This window comes from Zootoca vivipara, chromosome 15 (assembly GCF_965207765.1).
Source record: "Zootoca vivipara chromosome 15, rZooViv2.hap1.1, whole genome shotgun sequence".
NCBI classification, from domain to species: Eukaryota; Metazoa; Chordata; class Lepidosauria; order Squamata; family Lacertidae; genus Zootoca; species Zootoca vivipara.
Genome location: NC_142598.1, coordinates 5,173,856 through 5,193,890, shown reverse-complemented (window position 1 = coordinate 5,193,890; position 20,035 = coordinate 5,173,856). Strand labels below are relative to the sequence as shown.

The window sequence follows — 20,035 nt, the reverse complement described above, 5'->3', positions numbered from 1 at the left end:
TAGTCCACATTTTCACAATCAGACGAAACAACATTCAAAAAACAAAATGCTGTAATTGCTGAGTGGCATTAAACTGAGATTGCTACCACCTAAATCTTCTACAGGAGTTGTCTGAAATTCACAAAAACAGAGACCAGGAAGGCCCCCTCCAATCCAGCTCTCCAGCAGCACAAGGGTGGGGAAGAGCCAAACCAGAGAAAGGTGTCGCAGTGGGGAATTTCAGGTGACTCGCTGCTGCTAGGCCAGTCTACTCTGGCTCTCTCTCACTCTCTCTGCCCCCTGCCCCATAGAGAGGAGGGGCACAGGGCACGCAGCCACAGAGCTCGGGCAGCTCAACCCAGCCCCATGTCAGCTGTCAGCCTTGGGGTAGTGATGGCACAAACAGGGAGCCGGCAGCAGGCAGTGTTATCGCCCTTTGGCCCCTGCTCTGGGGGCAAGTGCTGCTTACCCAGACAAAGGCCAAATTACAGTGAACGGACCACCTGGGAACCTTTTGCACCTTTTGGAGACCAAGTGCAATATAAGGCTCCTTTAGAGTATAAGGATCCAGCCTGAGTATGGGTCTACAGATTTGCTGCTTCCTTCAAAGCAGGGCTGGTGAAACCCGGCGGCCCTCCAGATGTGGCTGGACTCCAACTCCCATCAGCCCCAGACAAGAGGGCCAGTGGGCAGGGTGATGGGAGCGGTAGTCCTGCAATCCCTGGAGGGACCCAGCCTTTTCTGGAAGGGCTTCTTCTTCCAAGAGGGGCCTCATTCTCTCTCCCCCCCTTTCCCTGCCGCTCTCCCCCTGCCCTGTTACTGCAGAGCAAAGCCCCTCTTCTCCCTTCCTGGCGGCAGAGACAGGCCATCCTTACTGTACTCGGCATCCTTGAAGCAGGCGCCCAGGCTCTCTTGCTCATCCATGCTGGCCTCTTCCTCGCTATCGGTGCTGTGATGGGCCGGGCGCTTGATGGGCCTCTTTCCTGAGCGCTGAGTGCCGGAGGCTCCCGCAGAGCCACGTTCGTGCCCAGCTGTCAACCAGGCTTGCAAGCTGGAGGCCCCTGGTGAGGACGAGGAGGACTGGAGGTTGGCCATGCACAGCATGCCCTGGATGGCTTCCTGAGTGCTGGGGGAGGCAGGGGCATCACTGCCGGGGTGGGATGGGAGGACACAAAAGAGGCACACAGCATCAGCAACAACCCACATCGTACTGCCGACCGAGCCCCCAATTTGGCAGCAAAGCTGAGCACCCAAGCATAATCAATGGTTTAGTTAGACAAAATAATTAAAGGTACATCCCAAGAAAAGCTGTAGAAATCCAGCAAACGGGCATCATTTCTCTTATTTTGAGAAATGTATTGGCCAAATTTATTCTGGGTTTTTCTAGCTTTGGGGAGGACGAACAGCTATGAACTTCTGCAGGGCCCCTGGACTGCTGGAAATCATATTCAGCTCCCCCCACCCCCGACTTGTGAGATGGCAGGAAGGAGGCATCACTCACACTCCCTCAAGCACCCCTTTGCCTCCATGAAGGGATAGGACTGAAACTTCATTTTTTTAAAAAAAGAAAACCGTATTGAATTATTTTAAATATGATTTAACTTTATTTTAAATTGCACATTTTTTTCAATCATGGCAGCACCTACACTTTGGAACTCCCTGCCTCTTGACACCAGGCAGGTGCCTTGTTTGTATCCTTTTCAGCACCTGCTAAAGCATTTCTATTCACATGTGTAAGTCTTGACATGTTTTAAGCTCTTTTACGGTTAATCTTATTTATTTCTGAATGCTCTTAATGGTTTTAAACTGGTTTTTTATGGATAATTTTAATATTTCTTCTAAATTACTTACGAGGTTTGACTATACTCAAGGGGTCTAAGCATTTTGTTAAATGAATAAATAAAATGTTGGCGTTTGCTGCCCTGAGCTCCATTGGAACAAGAGACGGGATACAAATGTATTAAATGAATGAAATTAAATAAAATAAAAAGTGGAAATTTTCTTCTGGACCATTGACCAATGCTACACTCTGAGCTTCTTTGGATCCGCAGAATACATACACAGTGGGAGGGAGGGCCATCATAGATGAAAGGGGACCCCAGCGCTAGAGGTGTCTGTTTGCATTTCTTAGTACAGAAAGTATTGATCTGATAGAGATCTTTCCTATTCTAATTAATTCAAGAGGGTTCTGGAAGCTTTTCTGTGTGAAAGAAACAAGCAGAAGGTTCACGATGTTTGGGTTATTCCTTCAGAGAAGCTGAGTGCAGCTAGCTCAAACTAGTTCTGTTATCTCTTTCTGTCAAGGTCATGCTGACTATAATAGTAAGGCCAGAAGGAGTTTGGCTCTCTCTTTCTGTCTCTTTCCCTTTCTGGTCTGGTGTTTTGTACATAGTATGCTTAGTGTTAAGGTTTAGCCTTATTATAAGTTATTGTAAGTTTAAGTTAAGTTCTGCTGCAACTGGATTCCTTATGAAAAGTGCCAACCTTGAATGTATTGGATATGGGGCGATGATGCTCATTTGCCTTCAGTAGCAGTAAAGCTCTGCTGGATGAAATACAATTGCCTCTGGTCTATTTTTCTGGGAATTCTGCAACGTGTTTAAGTTTTTACTCTGCTAACTATACGTTGGAGTTCTGCTCTGGATCAACACTGAGTAGAAATCCATGGCAAGAGAAAGTGGGACAAGGACATAAAAGAGGCTGCTGGATCCAGGCCAAGGAGCTATCTAGTCTGGGATCCTGTTCCCACAGTGGCCAACTAGATGCCTGTGGGAAACCAGTGAGCAGAACATGAGCATAAGAGAACCCTCCCCCGGCCCCCTGTGGTTTCCAGCAACTGGTATTCAGAAGCATTGCTGAAGAGATAAGAGCACAGTCATTCTGGCTAGTAGCCATCGATGGCCCTCTCCTCCTCCTCCTCCTTCTCTTCCATGAATTTGTTTAATCCTCTTTTAAAGCCATCCAAATTGGTGGCCACGACTGCCTCCTGGGGGAGCGAGTTCCAGAGTTTGACCTTGTGCTGCATGAAGAAGTCTGTTCTATGCTCTCCAGTAGAGGGAGAGCATGGCGATACTGGCATTGTGATCAGACACAGGGAAACCAAGATTCCACCTAAACATTAGGAAGAAATTCCTGACAGTAAGAGCTGTTTGGCAGTGGAATTTGCTACCAAGGAGTGTGGTGGAGTCTCCTTCTTTGGAGGTCTTTAAGCAGAGGCTTGACAGCCATATGTCAAGAATGCTTTGATGGTGTTTCCTGCTTGGCAGGGGGTTGGACTGGATGGCCCTTATGGTCTCTTCCAACTCTACGATTCTATGATTCTATACTGAGCAGGGAGTACCTAGGTGTGAAATTGATGGGTGGGCAGGTTACCTCTCCTATACTCCTGGCTCCGCACATGGCAGTTGCAACATGAAACTGGAGGTTTTAGAGTGGTGCCACTCTAGTTTTTCCTCCCCTGCCTCTTCCTCTCCTTGGTGACTGACTTCCTGCCTCCCACATTCTAGAGCAGGTCTTGCTCAGCCTGGCACACCCTCCAGGTACTTCCAACTAAAACTCCCATCAGCCTTTGCCAGCACAGCCATTTTGGGAAAGTGGAGGGGACAGGACACCCCGTGTACACAAGACAACACCTCAGTTTTGAAGAGGGTAAACTGTGGAGAAGAAATGCACTCTCAAATGTGGGGCTCCTTTTTCAGCCCATGGGTGACAGCTCCTTCTAGGCAACCAGCCAGGATCCTTGTGCCAGTATGTGGACCGTATGGCTGGGGAGGGGTGTGTGGCCAGGCAGAGAGCGGCCTGGAGGCTCCCCACCTAAAAGGAAGGGAGAAAGCACCTCTCTCTTTTGTTCTTATAAGAAGAGAGCCCTCTCGAGCACCATTTGTTGCAGAGAAGGGAAGAGAGGGCCCTGAGACGTTCCAAGGGCAGGTCTGTCCAGAGGCCCCTAGAGCAGCAGCAGTACCTGAGGTTCCGCCAGCGGCTGCTTCTCACCTGAGCTCGTCATAGTCTGCACCGCCCACCTGCCGGCTGGCCTTGAGCAGGTCCAGGATCCCGGCGGCGCTGCTGCTGCCCTCCAGCTGGTCATCGCCAGAGGCGTCCTCCTCTTCTGTGGTGTAGTCCTCCTGAGAATGGAACAAATTTCAGAGCCTTGCTTGGCAATTCACCTATTAAGTTTATATCCTGCTTCTCTGTGCACTGTGTCCAATGGAAGGCCACAGCAGCAAAGAAAGAGCCCTCTTTCCCACCCTCCTTAATAGGAACCTGACCCCAAGACCCATGGAAACAGGGAGGAGCAGCCAGGCTGCAAGAGTGGAGGAAATATTCACAGTAACTGGTCTGCATTACACAAAACCTAGTAAAGGGAGCAGTGGCTTGTTCCCCCGGAGGTTGAAGCCCAGTGTTGAGGGGCAGAGAAGGAGCCTCAGGAGAACTCATGGTTCTTCTGCTGCTCGTCGCTATTGGAGGAGGGAAATGATTCAGAAAGACTGAATGCCTGTCCCAGAGCATCAGTCGTCAGAAAAGGGAAGTAGCCATGTTTCAGACTAAGCGTCTCTCTCCACTTAGGAGGTACAAAAAGAAAGGTTATTTTTTATATATATAAAAACAACACTTTGCACACTTCCCCACTGATCTAGTCATTCTTTTTTACTTTAGGCAGCTTGGAACAATAATAAAGGCACATTTCAAAAAACAATAAAAGCACATTTTTTAATGTTTGATGTCTTCCTGTGTTTTAATTTGTTGTAAGCTGCCCAGAGTGGCTAAGCTAACCCACTCAGATGGATGGTATAAACAAACAAACAAACAATAAATAGTAGTAGTAGTAGTAGTAGTTGTTGTTGTTATAAAATGAAAACAAGATCAAATTTTTGAATCTTGCTGTGGCCTGCCCCGTTGAACTTCAAAAATACCCCTGAAATGGCAATCCTGATCTGAACTGCTAATGATTAAGTGGCATAAGAATGCCTTAAAATAAATAAACAAACTTACTGCTTACTTCCCTGAAGCAGCCATGGGGAGGCCACGACCCTCCAGATGTCAGACTCAAATTTCCAGGGAGATCGTAACCTAAATGAAGCCTCGTTTCTGCTATCAAGCTCCTGGCAGCGCAACATTCCTGAAGTCCCGAGCCTGACTTACCTCAATGTCGAACTCTACTTCCCCTGGCTCTCGCACTTTGTTTGGGTCGGAGCAGGGCTTGGCTCGTGGCAACTTCCGGGGAAATTCTTGAAGCAAAAGACAGCAAATGTTAAATTAACTGTTGGACACAAAGGGGTAGGGATTGGGGGCTGTGACAGAAGCATACCAGCCTCCCCAAGGAAAGGGGCTACTATTGGAGAGCCCCACCAGATTATTACAATGCAACACCTGTGATCTGGGAGGGGGCAAGGACCAAGCATGTACAGGATCGGGCTGCCGCCAGTTTTGTCATTTAGCCAGGCAGAGACTTTGGAAATGCCATGATATTGCTGCTACTTATGCCTGAAGCAGCAGTTGGGAGGGAAGGTGGGTGAGGTGCAGCCCCTTTGGAAGAGGAGTATGACAAAGAGGAGGGCAGAGCTTGTTCAACAAACCACGGAAGGTGAGTGACAGGAAAAGTTCCTTGAAAGCAGGAAGCGGAGAAGGCAAACTCTATAGAGTTGTGCACATATACTGCAATTCCACAGAAGCACAAAAAGAATCAAGAATGTGAAATGCTCCCAATTCTTTAAATTTCAATGTTAATTTTGTTCCTTAAAAGCAAGCTCCTAGACCTTATACTCATGCCTGCCAATAAATGCTTGTAACTGTGCACAAAAGTGCCTGTTAAATCTCAGAAGTTATCCCTGTATGCTTTTTGATGGACCTCTTGTCTTCCCTCCTCCTGCAATGCTCACCTGTGCTGCCGCTTTGCTAAGCTGATCATTGTTGCTTTTGCAGATTTTTAATTTTAACTCCAATAAAATTAAACGTGCATTTTCCCAACCCAATAGAGACGTGAGAGGCAGAGAGGCAGAAGCAAGGGGGGGGGGGAAATGCCACATACTGGCCAGCCTCTTGTGCAGCCCCAGGCTCCTCCTCTCCCTGCGCGGTGTCTCGTCAATCTGCAGGTCCTCCTCAGAGTCCATATCGGGGGCTTCAGCATCAGATGGGCTGTGGGGAACTTGTGCTAGCGCTCCTTTATGGCTCCGGCTGCGTTCAGAGGCCTTGATTTTCCTGCTAGGAGAAAACATTACAATTGGTCAGGCACATGCCTCTCATGGCCCTGATCCAACAGCTGCTGTACACAGCTCGGTACTGTTTTGGGTGCCCCATACCATTTTCTCTGTACATCACGAAAATCTGCCTTCCCAGTTAATAGTTGGCTCGGCCCTAATGGAGGAGCCATGTAGGAGGGGAAAGAACACTGGGTTGTATCCAATGTTAGTTGTGTCCATCATTATCAATGGTCTACCCTGAGTCAAATTTAGTTGGATACAACCCTATTCTTATTTCCCACCCCAGTGGCACCCCTCCTTGGGGGATGGAAAATGCTGATTTGGGAAAGAATCACATCGTGCCTGCCACTAAAAGCTGGAAGACCTAAGTTCAAATTCCCACAGAGCCATTGAGCTCTCTGGGCAACCGTGAGCCACTCACAGCCTCCACCTCACAGGGTAAAAATGGTGAAGGAGAAAAAGAAGGTCCACTACTCTGGGCAACTTGGAGGAAATAATTGTCTCTGCCCACTGGCTCACTTCCATGTTAGCCAAGGCGAAGGTAAAGATAGCTTTTACTCTCTCTCCTACAGTGGGAACAGCAACTAAAGCAAGGATGGCTAAATTGTGGCCCTCAAGATGTTGCTGGCCTCCATCTCCCAACAGCGTCAGCCAGAACAGCAGCAACGGGGATTGTGGAATCTGCAGTTCCACAACTTAGGGAGACCACCAGGTTCAACCCCCCCCCCTAATTCTAAAAGCTCGGGCAGAGCTGCTTCCTTGCAGTGTTTCCATCTCCTCATACCCTGTGTCTTGGCAGCGGGGGTTTGAGGTGTATTAAGTGGGAAAGTCCCACAGCTGCTGCCATAACTCCTTTTGATCCCTTTGCTTGTGCCTCAGCCTGGGAAGCAGTGGGTGTAGGCACCGTTCTTGAGATCCAGGGCTACGGGGGTGTGTGGATTTGGCCCCCTCAAGCTTCTAGTTGACTATCTCTGAGGAAACCCCTAGGCAGCGGGTGAAGGTGGCAGGCCAGTATTGCTGGAACACCACCAGCTCAGCTCTCCATTCTGCCTCGCTTTCCCATGCAGGCCAGCCCCTCTTGCACATCATAACGCAGGCACAGAAGAGCGAACCTGGTGCCCCGGCCGTTGGCGACCATCATGGGCAGCTCCTCCTCCGTCAGGTCGGGTTCCCCATCTGTGTCTTCCAGGCTGGAACTTGGCAGATCAAACTGGAAAGGAAAAGGTGGGTGGGCTACAGGAGGCCAGAAGGGGGTGACGCTAAACTCTAAATCAGAAAGCGAGTTCAAAGCTTCAGGAGACAGGTACCCCAAGTTTTTCTCCCCCTTTGCCCCAAGCCATCTGGACTCAAAACTCGCCTTCTGGAGAATCCCACTGTGGAGCCCCCTCAGAGTACGCACCAAAGTTTCCACAATGGCGGCTCACCTCCTCCTGGCCAGGACTCTCCGCTTTCAGGGCCTGCTGCTTGTATTTGTCCAGTAGCTCCTGCTCCAAGGCTTTGACAGAGGCAACGTACTTCCGGCTGGCCTTCTGGCTCAGTTCCTTGGGGCTCTGGTCTCCCCTTTTGGCGGCTGCACCAGGCTGGGTACCCCTCTGCAATCCAAACGGGCTCCCTGTCTTCCCAATGTTCTGCTGGAATATATCCTGGAAGAGCGTGAGCATCAGAACCCAAAGGAGACATCGCTCCCCCCCAGCCCTTAACGTAGACCTAATGCTATGCAATGCTGCTGGGCTGGGCCCTGCCTTCTGCTGCGCTTCACAAACCAAGAGGGAGGCATTTGCCAGCAGAGGCTCCAGCTCCTCCCTGCACCCCTCAGATGTTCCATACAAGGCTGCACTACACCAACTAAACAAGTCAGTCGGAAAAAACCTGTCTGGTATCCCCCCAGGACAGAAAGACCAAGCCTGCAAGTCCTCTGTGCATGTGTTTGGGCTGCCAGAATAGATGCTTTTCTCTACGGTGTGGTATAAACAGCCAGGCTACAGTCTCTGCCATGGCTGCTCTGAGCACACCGCGAACATGATCCAGCAAGCTGTGGAATTACTGCCCAAAGAGCCAACGGGATGAGCCCCTGTTCCCTCACATGGGTGAAGTGAAAGTTGAACTGGGTCCTTTCTGAGCTCTCGCTCTTGGCCACTAAGCTACACTCAGTCACATGCCCCAGACGCAGTGTGTGGGGTCTGCTTGCAAGGGAACACTCCGGCCTCTAAGGGGTATATCAACTCATGAGCAGAGATGCCAACCTATTGATTCAAAAGGCTAACTGGAACTAGCAGATCTGCTTGTAATAGGCACACTTGCAACCGCCCAGGGCTTCTGTTTCAAGCAGCGCAGCATGGAAGCACAATGACCTGCGAGCACACCTCCTATTTGGAAGGAACAACGGCTTATAAGCACCAAAGCTGCAGGGAATGAGATGCAACAGTCATCCAGACATTCATCACAAGGAATACTGCAGGGGACTTAGTTCGTCTTTAACAAGGCACCAACAAGCCCCAAAGTGCAGCCCTAGTCAATGAACCTACTAGGTGCTGGCTCTAAGCTATACTGAGCTGTTTATACTATACCCTGAAGGCAGCTGTAATAAGCTGTGGCAATAAAATGTGGCATGCCCTCATCTACTGGTCTGCCCAAATAATGTAAGAATAGCCTGCTGGATCAGGCCAAGAACCCATCTAGTCCAGCATCCTGTTCTCCCAGGAAACCAGCAAGCAGAACCTGAGCACAAGAGCCCTCTCTCCTCCCGTGATTTCCAGCCCCTGGCCTTTGGAAGCACGGCTGCCTCCAGCTGCGCAGGTAGAGCACAGCCATCCTGCCTCTTAGCCAGATAGCCCTGCATGAATTTGTCTAATTATCATTTAAAGCCATCCAAGTTGTTGGCCGTCCCTTTCCTATAGCAACTGCATCAGAGACGAAAAGGGCACTCTAGGCTGGGCAGAAATGGTGCTACTCTCAATGCTGCTCCCCATCTCGGAATACAGGCCCCTCGCTGCCTCCTTCTCATACTCACTTCCACGAGCCTGATCTCCTTGGCCAGGTCTTTGATGAGCTGTGCTGGGCGCACCGTGCCAGGGATTTCTTCCTCGTGCTCTGCCAGGGCCTGAGGAGGAGGAGATCAGGTTGCTGCAAGCTCTTGCCCTCTGTGCCAAAGGGAAGGGCCACAGACAAAGGGGTGTGGCTGGCCGCAGGCCCCTCCCCAGAAGGAGTGGGACTTCAGCTCCCAGCAGCCCCAACCAGCATGGCCCAGGGGTCAGGGATGAAGGGAGTTGGGAGTCCAACAACATCTGGAATGCCACAGGATCCCACCCGTAACTTTCCTCCCCCTTCAAATGCTTGGTATTTGGGCCTAGAGCTCGCAGAGGTGGTCAACCCGTGCCCAAGCTGCACCGCTTTAGACTGCAAGCGGAGGCTCAGGACTGAATGCTTCTCCATAAAAAATAAAAATGGTGTCCACAGAAAGGAAATGTGCCGGGGAGAAAGTTTATAGACTCGCTTTCTCCCTGATGTGCAGGCTGGTGAAGTCTATGAGGTGTTTTTGTCTAGTGGGTAGGCAAGCTTTGCTCTGAGTCGATCAGAACCCTGGGCAGCAACCCCACACAAAGAGCTGTAGCTCATGGAAGGCCCTTCTTGCAACCCTTTACCTCCTTCTTAGTCCAGGAGCGGAAGGCTGTGTTCAGGGCTTTGGCCCCATGAACCAAATAAGCAGCCGGGTGTCTGCGGTTCTCTCGAAGGCCTGTTGGGAGACAGAGCGCATTAGCAGCAGAAGCTCTCATGCCCAGCAGCTTTGTGGGGTACGGTGGGAGCACTGCATGGAGGGGCACCAGGGAGGGGAGGACTCAATACTCACCTCGGAAGATATCCAGGAGGTGTTTACCAACGTACCAGCAGATGGTTTCAAAGTTGGGAAACTTGAAGAGGTCAGCTGTGCTGAGACGCTTTTCAATCTCATAGGCTCTGGGCAGGAGGAAAGAAAAGACCAGTGAGGTCCAAGAAGGGTTATGTATGCTCTAGGCCAGGGGTCAGCAACCTTTTTCATCTGTGGGCCAGTCCACCATACCTCAGACCATGTGGTGGGCCAGGCTATATTATTTTGGGGGGAAAGAACGAATTCCTATGCCCCACAAATAACCCAGAGATGCATTTTAAATAAAAGCACACATTCTACTCATGTAAAAACACCAGGCAGGCCCCACAAATAACCCAGAGATGCATTTTAAATAAAAGCACACATTTTACTCATGTAAAAACACGCTGATTCCCAGACTGTCCATGGGCCGGATTGAGAAGGCGATTGGGCCACATCTGGCCCACGGGCCTTAGGTTGCCTACCCCTGCTCTAGGCTTTAAAACCATGGAATTCTGTGCCAGAGGAACTTAAATTTAGCGATCAAAAAACACCCCAAAACGAATTCTGTAAATTAAATCCATTTGCACGATTTCAAATCCTTTGTTCTGCTCTGCTGCCAACTGCGTGAAGGCGCAAGGAGTTTTGAAGGCCACTCAAGACCCAGCTCTGCAACCTTTAGAAGCCTCCCTCAGCAATTCTGCCGGCATTATCAGTGTAACCGTAAGGACTAGAAACTGGCACTTTTAAAAACTGAAATTCACCCAGTATCCCATTCTGCAGTCTCACAGAAATCATGGCATGCACACAGCTCTGGATCCAGCCGACACTGAGCAGTGGGGACAGAGCCCCATGCTGAGCAGCACGTTCTGTTCTGTGATGTATGTTTCTCTCCTGGCTCTGGTTCCATTTAGGAACATAAAGGAAGCTTTAACACCAAGTTAGAGCATTGGTCTATCTGTACAGACTGGCAGAGATTCTCCAGGGTTTCAGATCAGAGTCATTCCCACCCTTATGTGGAGACTGGATCAGGGACCTTCTGCATGCCAAAGAGTGTGCTCCACCGGTGATCGAGTCTCCTCCCCGCCACTTCCCAAGATGCCTCGCTGCAGACCAGCAAAGCACTCCCAGCCAAACTCACTTGAGCTGCATCTCAATGTTGAGACTATGTAGGAAGTTTCCCCCAAAGGCCAGGCAGTCAACGGGGGTCAACACGGCATGGATCCAACCTGAAAGTGGAAGGAGGAAGCAATCACATGGACTAAGGACTGGGCCTACTAGAAGGACTCATGGCTTATGAGAGGAAAGGGAAAGGGTGTCCCCAGCCGCTAGATGCAGCTGGATTTCACATTTTGAGCTGCAGCTGACGCTGTGGCAATGCAAGTCACTCACAATGGAAGGAGAGGTGTCCCTGAATGGGAGAAAAACAAAGGCCCCAGGAGTAGCCATGGACAAGGAAGTGGCAGACAGGACCGACTTAATACCTGTGGGTATGAAGAGTGTCTGGCCCTGACGGACGGGGCAGCGATAACATCGGTCCACCTGGTCCCCAAAAAACAACTCGTTCTGATTGGAAGAGCTGCTCCAGGCTTCAAAGAGGGTCAAGTTGGCAGCAGTGGGACGCACCAGATAGAATATCTTTTCTCCCTGCGAGGAACAGATAGTAGTGAAAAGGAGCTGATATGCCACTTCTAATGTTTAGGGGGGAAAGGGCTGACAAACAGGGCAAAAGCAGATGCCATGAAGTGCAGAGAGGGCTGGGGTAACAGAAGGAAGCATCCTGTTGCACAAGGGGGCATTTAATGTGGAGCATCAAGTCTGCAGAGTACAGCTCCTTGGCTCAACCTCAAGGCAGGCTGATTTGGAGTGTCACAGAATTACACAGAGGACAATCGCAATGCTTGTTGTGTTTTTCCTCTGTGCATGTATGGAACTGTGACACACCCACCCACCCAGCCAGGAATACTTTCCTGCCATTCAAATAATGTTTATTGGCCTGTAGATGTCAAAAAACCCTCCAATTTCTGACATCCTTTAAAGCACCTGAAATTTAGCTATTCCATTCTCAATCCTCTTTCTTTTCTGAACTCAACATACAGTACTCTGTTTCTTCAGCCTCCGTCTATGGGGGCTTCAACCACCTAACAAGAGGTGGTTCTTGTCAGAAAATAAAATGATGAAGAGTACCAGCTCCAGAAACGGAGCAGCAGCAGTCCAACAGCCAGCAGCTTCTGGAGTAAGGATGGAACAGGAGATGTGAAGATCAAACTAGAAGCTAGAAATAGCTCCCTGCTGCTCAGTTTTGCTGGGCCTGGCAGAAGCCTCTTGGTGCCCTTCAGCAGCTTCCAAAGAAGTCCATATTGCTAAGCAAACTGCTTAGCTTCATTCCTCATAGAACAGAAAGCATAAACACAAGGACAGCAGACTCATCTGACTGTATACCAGTTGCCACGTCAGACTCCAGGCCTGGTGTTCCTGGCAATTTTTTTATGCTCCTACTCAGCCAAATGGCTCTTGAACCCTTCAACCCAATATGCCACCTTAGCATGTGTAAGATGGATTTCTTTCAAAAATAAAATATTTGGGGAGAGGGTGGGAAACAGACAATGAAACATTCAACCATCACCCGGAATCTGAAGTGGAAGTACACCCAGGAGGGCTGCTGGTTCTGTGGCTCAGCTCTAAGATCAAGCTCCCTTCCTGCCCACCCCAATGCCTTCATATTCTTACCCGCAGCACATGGTACCAGACAGAGGTGCCACCAAAGTCAATGTGGAAGTCCGTGTAGCTGTCTCGCACGCCCATCAGGCAGTACTTCTGCACGTTGGGACGCTCAAACACCGACTCGCCTGGCCACAGGTTCTCTACCCAGGACAATTTGCGCACAATCTTTGGAGTCTCCACCAAATTAGAGAGCCTGCAAAATTGCGAGGGAAGAATAAATTGACTCGTCCATCTTCCAGAGATTTCTCCTGACAAGATTTTAGGTAGTAATCCAGTAGAGAGATGAGTGGATTTAGATCAGGAACACTGCATTTCAAATCCTTACTCATTTGAGGAGTCACTTGGGCAAGTAACTCGCTTTCTCTCCCTTATTTCTCCATCTGCAACATGGGTACCACATAGAATGGGTAAAATCTAAATACTGTAATAATAATTTATTATTTATTATTTATACCCTGCCCATCTGGCTGAGCCTCCCCAGCCACTCTGGGCGGCTCCCAATTCAGTATTAAAAACAATACAGCATTAAATATTAAAAACTTCCCTAAACAGGGCTGCCTTCAGATGTCTTTCAAAAATAGGATAGCTGCTTATTTCCTTGACATCTGATGAGAGGGCATTCCACAGGGCAGGCGTCACTACCGAAAAGGCCCTCTGTCTGGTTCCCAATAATCATAATAATAGATAAAGGGGACCCCTGACCATTAGGTCCAGTCGTGACTGACTCTGGGGTTGCAGCGCTCATCTCGCGTTATTGGCCGAGGGAGCCAGCGTACAGCTTCCAGGTCATGTGGCCAGCATGACAAAGCCGCTTCTGGCGAACCAGAGCAGCACACGGAAATGCCATTTACCTTCCAGCTGTAGTGGTACCCATTTATCTACTTGCACTTTGATGTGCTTTCTAACTGCTAGGTGGGTAGGAGCTGGGACCGAGCAACAGGAGCCTACCCCGTCGCAGGGATTCGAACTGCCGACCTTCTGATCAGCAAGCCCTAGGCTCTGTGGTTTAACCCACAGCACCACCTGCGTCCCTTAATATTAATAATAGTTACATTTAATATTTATATAGGGCTTTTGGAGTGTTCGAATTACCATACACTGTTTCAATACATCACTGTAAAATTTTTATAAGGCAGGTCAGTATAACTATCATCCCCAGGTGGTGTGGAAGAGGGATTCGGGCTGAGAAAAGAGTGTCTCACCTCAGCCCATTTAGTGGGTTCATGATCAAGGGCCAAACTTGGGGAAGAATATACTAGACCCCCACCCCTCACCTTAAATAAATAAAGGTGGGAAAGGAACCTGGGAACTGCAACTGTGAGTGGAAAAGCAGCAGGTGCTAAACCCTTTCCCCTTTGTAAACTCAAAATTGCACAGACTCCACCTGCTTTTCCATCTGCAAACAAAAAGAAATGTGGACCCTGCATGATATGATATGAGAGCAGCTCTTGGGAAGGGCAATATTGAGTGTGGAAACAATGGGAGGGGAAAGGGTTAAGCAGTCATTCCCTTGTTCCTCCACACAGCCTCCCATAACTAGTTTTCAACAACATATATATATATATATAGCAAGGAAACAGTTCATGCATCCCACACAATGCTATGTTCAACCCTGAAACAAGATTTTGAATCAGGGCCTTATTCATTCATGGCTGCTACACAATTTAAAATGCCTTCCTTCTCTTTTTGTCCCTCCAGCTCAAGGATGACTGCAGCCCTATCGCTGTTGTTTGAGTTCAGCTCCCATCAACCTGTCAGCTTGGCCAATGGTCAAGCCGATGAGAGTTGTAGCAAAACATCAATTCGAGGCCACAGGTTCCCTACACCTGATCTTTGCACTCCAACTAATGTGTATCATGAGCTTTCAGAAGAAATGCCCATATTCTTTTTCATATTCACAACCGCTTCCAATGACCTGCTAAAAGCCCAACAGGTACACAAGTAATGTATCTATCGGGGTGGGAGTGGGGGTGGGGGACACACACCCATTTGTGAGAAAGGGAAGAACCAGAAGAGACAGACTTCTGTTGCACCCCCACAACAGCAAAGACAGTTAGCAAGGAGAGGGATACTACTGCTTAGTAGGGAGGGAGATACTACAGCTTCATGGCAAAAGTGGGGATTCTCCAGCTCCAGGGTTTCTCTCTGCTGCGTAGGGCGAATACTGGGGGAAATGAAGGACACGCAGCTGCTTTCATATTCCCCTTATCCTTGCCTGGTCTCAGAGAATTCGAGGCTGATGACGTTCAGTACTTTCTCCCGGCGACTGCTGGAGTAATATCTGACAAAGTCACCCAAGCACATCTTGAGGTCGGCCTGGCGAGTCACGTCAATCACATCAATCTCCTTGTCAGCTCCTGTTGGAAAAAAGAACAGATATGCCGGGCCGCTCAGATGACGGGACAAGTTTCCGAGAGGGCTGCAGTCACAGGAGATGGCAGCGCAGTCCCTTGCAAGCTTCACGGTTAGGTGGAATCTCTTTGCAGGGCATCCCCACCAACGTGGCGCAATGAACTGTCAGAAGTTCAGCACTGCCAACATCTCCCTCTAGAGGCTCCTTTCCTCCAGCACCTTGGCCAGCAACTGCAATCAAAGGGCCAGAAACCCAGTGCTCTCCATTACCTGCTGCTTCCACACACACATATCTTTTGCCTTTGCGGCGGCAGTTGTGGAGCAGGAGGACAAGTAAATGAGCATAGCCACGTATCCTGTAAGAGGCTGGGAAACCAATAAAGGCTCTAGGGGGATAACCAACCCATGTGGCTAAAGATAAGACATTTTTCTCCCTATTTGTTCTCATCAATCACAACCATGGAAGAAAGGACGAATGAGATTAATCCCACAGACAAGTTCTCTCTCCATGCAACCATGCACAAAATGCAATTGCAAGTAACCACACTGCCTCGGCGATGAAAGGACAACATTACACCAAGCTGTGTGACTTGCTAGCTCCCTTTCCCGACCGCAGTGAATGAAGCACCCAACACAGAGGTCTCCTTTGGCCACTCTGCCGGCAACGCTCCCCTGCTACTCACCCACATAATGCTCCACATCCCGCACGGTGAAGGAAGGTGGAGGAAGGGTCATGCCCAGCCCATCCTTCTTCAGGACAAGGATGGGGACGCTGAAGCTGTTCTCCTCCAGAAACTCCACAGTCAGCTGGGTCCCGCTTGGCTTTAGGATAACGTCATCCGCACTGGGGAAGCAGGGGGGGGGGGTCAGGCCAAGAACAACAAGCCAATCCCAAGTTTCTACCTCTTAGGTGCATCTGTCACAGAACACGGAAAGTCCACCACACAGACTCAGCCAATTGCCCCATCCTTCTATGTTATATGACTTGGTTTGCTATTTGTTGTGGCGAGAGGAGGCTCCCTCCCCCTGCAGCTGCAGCCTAGAAGACTCTCTTTGGAGACGCTCTGTGCGGCAGGGGGGTGGGGCAAGACCAAGGGTGTGAGCAGCTGCAGGGATATTCCCCAAAGAATCAGAAGTCAGAAGACAATAAATAGCAGACCAGTTCATAAAACAAAGAAACAGCCTGCTATCAAGACTGCATCAGACCATTAACAAGCTGCTCGCTGGACCTGCCGTGCCACAACTTTCTAAAATAATAGTTCAACAGACTACTGGACTTTAACCCATTGGAATGCATCTCTGCTTCATGATTAATGGATCCAAAATACCATCAGAAAAAAGAACCCCAATCTTGAGGCAGCAGATTATTCATACATTATTCTTCCATCTCATTTTTACTAAATCACCTTGGGGGGAAATCATCTCAAGGCTCAACTGCCCATTGAGTCAGAAATCAGGATCACATGGAATGGTTGAAAAGCATCAAGCACAATATATTTGACTGTAGAGTAGGTGGTGGAGAAAATATTCCAGGCAGAACTCAAGAGACACAGAGGCTCACCAAGTTCAGCCGATCTATGGAGTGGCTCTGTAGTCCTGCACGTGAACAGCATGAGGGGGACAACTGACCACTTGCTGTATTTTAAGTCCACTACAACCATCAAGCCTCTTTAGCAGCTGAGTCACTAAGAGGACTCCGAACCTGGTCACCTTTACTCAGGATAACATAGGTGCTGACTTGCCCTTTAACCACAGTTACAGTGGAAAGGAGAACATTTGCTCTAAGCAGGGGCAGATCCCATGGTGATGAGATCCTCCTTTTAACTGTGGCTAAAGGAGTCCTGATGTTAAAAGAGCCCCGATGTTACAGCTGTGCCATTCATTCCATCCTGCACAAAGTTGCTGGGAAACAAAGCCCCAGACAGAGAGCTTCTGCCCGTGCAGGCAAGTTTGGAATAAAAAGGGCTTGTCCACAGTGCATTCTTGGCCTTCTGGAACAAAAGCTTCCCTCTACCTGAACACCAGCTACCCTGTAACATGGATTTTGGAGAGTCTTCCTTCTTTCCTCTTGGGTGACCTAAAAATCACCAAGCGTGTGCCTACCTAGGGAACGTCCTGCTGCGAAGTTCCTTGATGAACAGACTGCTTCCAGTCTTCACCGCCTTGCCAACCTCTTTGACCGCACAGGAGTCGGGCTGTTTTTGGGTCCCCCGGCGTCGTTTCACTGTCAGGGGGAGGGGAAAGCAAGATAGTAAAGGGGGGGGGAGAAAAAGACATAAGCAGAGGAAGGTGATAAAGGTATTGAAGAAGCTAAGAGAATACTGCTGATAAGGTTACAAACAAACAACACACACACACACACACACACACACACACACACACACCTGTAGTCAAGGGCCTACACATGAGAAGGTCTGTGCTAAACAAAGAAGGACCATAGTAGAGTGTTAGAAAGTATATCAGGTTTGGCACACACCAGCCTGCCGTAACTTGCAGCTAAAGGCGTCCTCCTGAGACCCTAAATCAGGGATACCCAAACTAAGGCCCGGGGGCCGGATGTGGCCCAATCGCCTTCTAAATCCGGCCTGCGGACGGTCCGGGAATCAGCATGAGTAGAATGTGTTCTTTTATTTAAAATGCATCTCTGGGTTATTTGTGGGGCCTGCCTGGTGTTTTTACAAGAGTAGAATGTGTCCTTTTGTTTAAAATGCATCTCTGGGTTATTTGTGGGGCACAGGAATTCATTCATATTTTTTTTCAAAAGATAGTCCGGCTCCCCACAAGGTCTGAGGGACAGTGGACCGGCCCCCTGCTGAAAAAGTTAGCTAAACCCTGCCCTAAATTGTGGGTCAGCTATTGGGTTAGACCAGGGACAGTCCATTTTCAACACTGTATCTTTCTTTAATAGTTGCATACATGAGAGGTATCTCATGTATCTCATGGTATCTGAAGAAGTGTGCATGCACACGAAAGCTCATACCAAAATAAAAACTTAGTTGGTCTTTAAGGTGCTACTGAAGGAATTTTTTTATTATACATGAGAGAACTTGCAAAACATAAGTTTCTAAAAACTGCACTGCTGCTGGAACTCCCTTATCCCCACCATGATTAAACATGGAGATATGCCAACATCAGCAGGGCTGCATATACACCACAATGTTCTAAAGCACAGGAGAAGCACTGAATGAGATATTGGACAAAATTCAGTTTCCTACAACTCTCAGCCTTCATTCAAAAACAAACAAAAAAACCCACCCAAATTTCCAGTCCTGGTGGTTGCAAAAGATCGGCTTGAAAGTGTGTGGGCAGAAGCCAGAAGAGTAGGTGAATAAACTTTCCAGAGGATTGGACTGAGGTCCTTACCCCTCTTCTAAACTAGCAAATGCATTAGTTAAAAAACTAAACTCTGTAAAATAATGGAAGAATGCAAAGAGTTTATGCAAATCTGCATAAACTGGAATGATGTAAAACAGTCAAAATGCAAACAGACTGTGCCAATTGAGATGAACAATACACATCTGCATAGGTTGTAAGGATTGCAGAACTGGCTTGGCTTGGTACAGAATTTTTATGTACTCAGTTCTGAAAAATTAAGTCCTGACTATTAGTCAAAAAGCACTGGGTTAAATACTGGATAACCGAAAACAGCAAAGCTGCAAGGGAGGCAGGAAATCTGGAACAGGAGTCCCTGAGGCACTATGCAAAGCCACAAAAGCTTTCCCCGATCTGTTCTTGCACCCTTTAGCAGACACATTGTGTTTTTATATTACAGAATTTCTTTCTCGAACCACAAGGACTAGCACTTTTTAAAAAAGAGAACCTCTCATTCATAGGGATTTGATCAATACACCAGATTTTGTGATTTGTGATGAGACAGCATCCATGCAGGAATTAGTATACAATTATATCCTATTAAGTCTTCATCCCACTGAAAAATCACAGCAGGACCATAACTTACTGACAGATGGTCCATGAAGAAGTTGGCAGTTAGGGCAGTGATACAAGTCAATGTCGGCTGCTGCATCTTCTTCTACTCCAACACAGCTTGAAGAGAGAAAGTCAGTCACATACTTCTCCAAAAGACACGACAACAACCACTAAAACAGGTATGGAAAGACTGTGGCCTCCAGCTGTCATTAGACTACAACTCCCATCATTCCTGACCATTGGCCATACTGGCTGAGGCTGATGGAGCTGGAGCCCAACCACAATTGGAAGGTCACAGGTTCTCCACTTGCTCTAAAAAAGCAATATCCCCTAAGTCTACAACCACCCAGCCCTAGATGAGCACCCTGTCCAAGCCCAGAGACCGCTTCTTCTAACTCTGAAACACAGGAACTGTACCCTAAGTCAGAGTGCCTAGTTTGTATATACAATGTCTTCAGTTCAAGGGCATGCAAGAGGAATGGGACAGTCATCTGCCAGAAACCTCAAAGATACGTAAGACACTTCACTCGGCTAGACAGGTCTTTTCCAGTTTAAGGCAACCCTTTCTATTCTAAACCAGCATGTCCTGTGGACCTGATGGAATTGCAGCCAAATGCTCCTTAAAAGATAAACACCTCACATTCCAACGTCCACACTCTTTGTTTAAGAAGTTGCACCTAGGGAAAAGCTCATTTTTTAATCAACTGCCTGTCAGTTCCATCCTAGACCTGGTAGCAAAGGCATCTTCACCTATTAATGTCCTACAAGGGAGTGAAAAATGGCTGCATGAGAAGTTCTGAATGCAGTTGCTACCAGTTGAAAAAAACCAATGCTTGCTAAATGAAGGAACAACCCGAAATGTAATCCAGACATGACTGTTGGTGATGGGTGTCTGACAGTTTGGCAAAAAACAGAGTACTCTACCATCAACTCCATGAGAAGAATTCCAGGAGCGACAGGAGGCAGGTGAAGACCACCTCAGGACATGCCCCAGATGGGCTCACAACCCATT

The 20,035-nt window shown here is 48.6% G+C and overlaps 1 protein-coding gene and 1 non-coding gene across 3 annotated transcripts in view; both read right to left on the bottom strand.

The window, feature by feature from the left end:
- Positions 1-20,035, bottom strand: part of PHF8 (PHD finger protein 8) — a 28,735-nt gene that overhangs the window by 4,606 nt on the left and 4,094 nt on the right. The window contains exons 2-17 of one of the 2 annotated variants that reach the window (XM_035097488.3): positions 19,055-19,140; positions 17,200-17,320; positions 15,780-15,940; positions 14,960-15,101; positions 12,751-12,937; positions 11,505-11,667; positions 11,162-11,249; positions 10,024-10,130; positions 9,818-9,909; positions 9,187-9,276; positions 7,601-7,819; positions 7,289-7,386; positions 6,005-6,177; positions 5,119-5,204; positions 3,970-4,100; positions 855-1,126 (exon numbers count right to left, since the gene is read on the bottom strand). In XM_035097488.3, the coding sequence (XP_034953379.3) occupies positions 855-1,126; positions 3,970-4,100; positions 5,119-5,204; positions 6,005-6,177; positions 7,289-7,386; positions 7,601-7,819; positions 9,187-9,276; positions 9,818-9,909; positions 10,024-10,130; positions 11,162-11,249; positions 11,505-11,667; positions 12,751-12,937; positions 14,960-15,101; positions 15,780-15,940; positions 17,200-17,320; positions 19,055-19,140 (2,216 nt within the window). The remainder of the gene's footprint in view (positions 1-854; positions 1,127-3,969; positions 4,101-5,118; positions 5,205-6,004; positions 6,178-7,288; positions 7,387-7,600; positions 7,820-9,186; positions 9,277-9,817; positions 9,910-10,023; positions 10,131-11,161; positions 11,250-11,504; positions 11,668-12,750; positions 12,938-14,959; positions 15,102-15,779; positions 15,941-17,199; positions 17,321-19,054; positions 19,141-20,035) is intronic. The other variant, XM_035097489.3, reaches the window with a different exon arrangement.
- Positions 8,098-8,191, bottom strand: LOC118075511 (small nucleolar RNA SNORA11). The gene has a single exon (XR_004691389.2). It is a non-coding gene; the product is annotated as a small nucleolar RNA SNORA11 (small nucleolar RNA).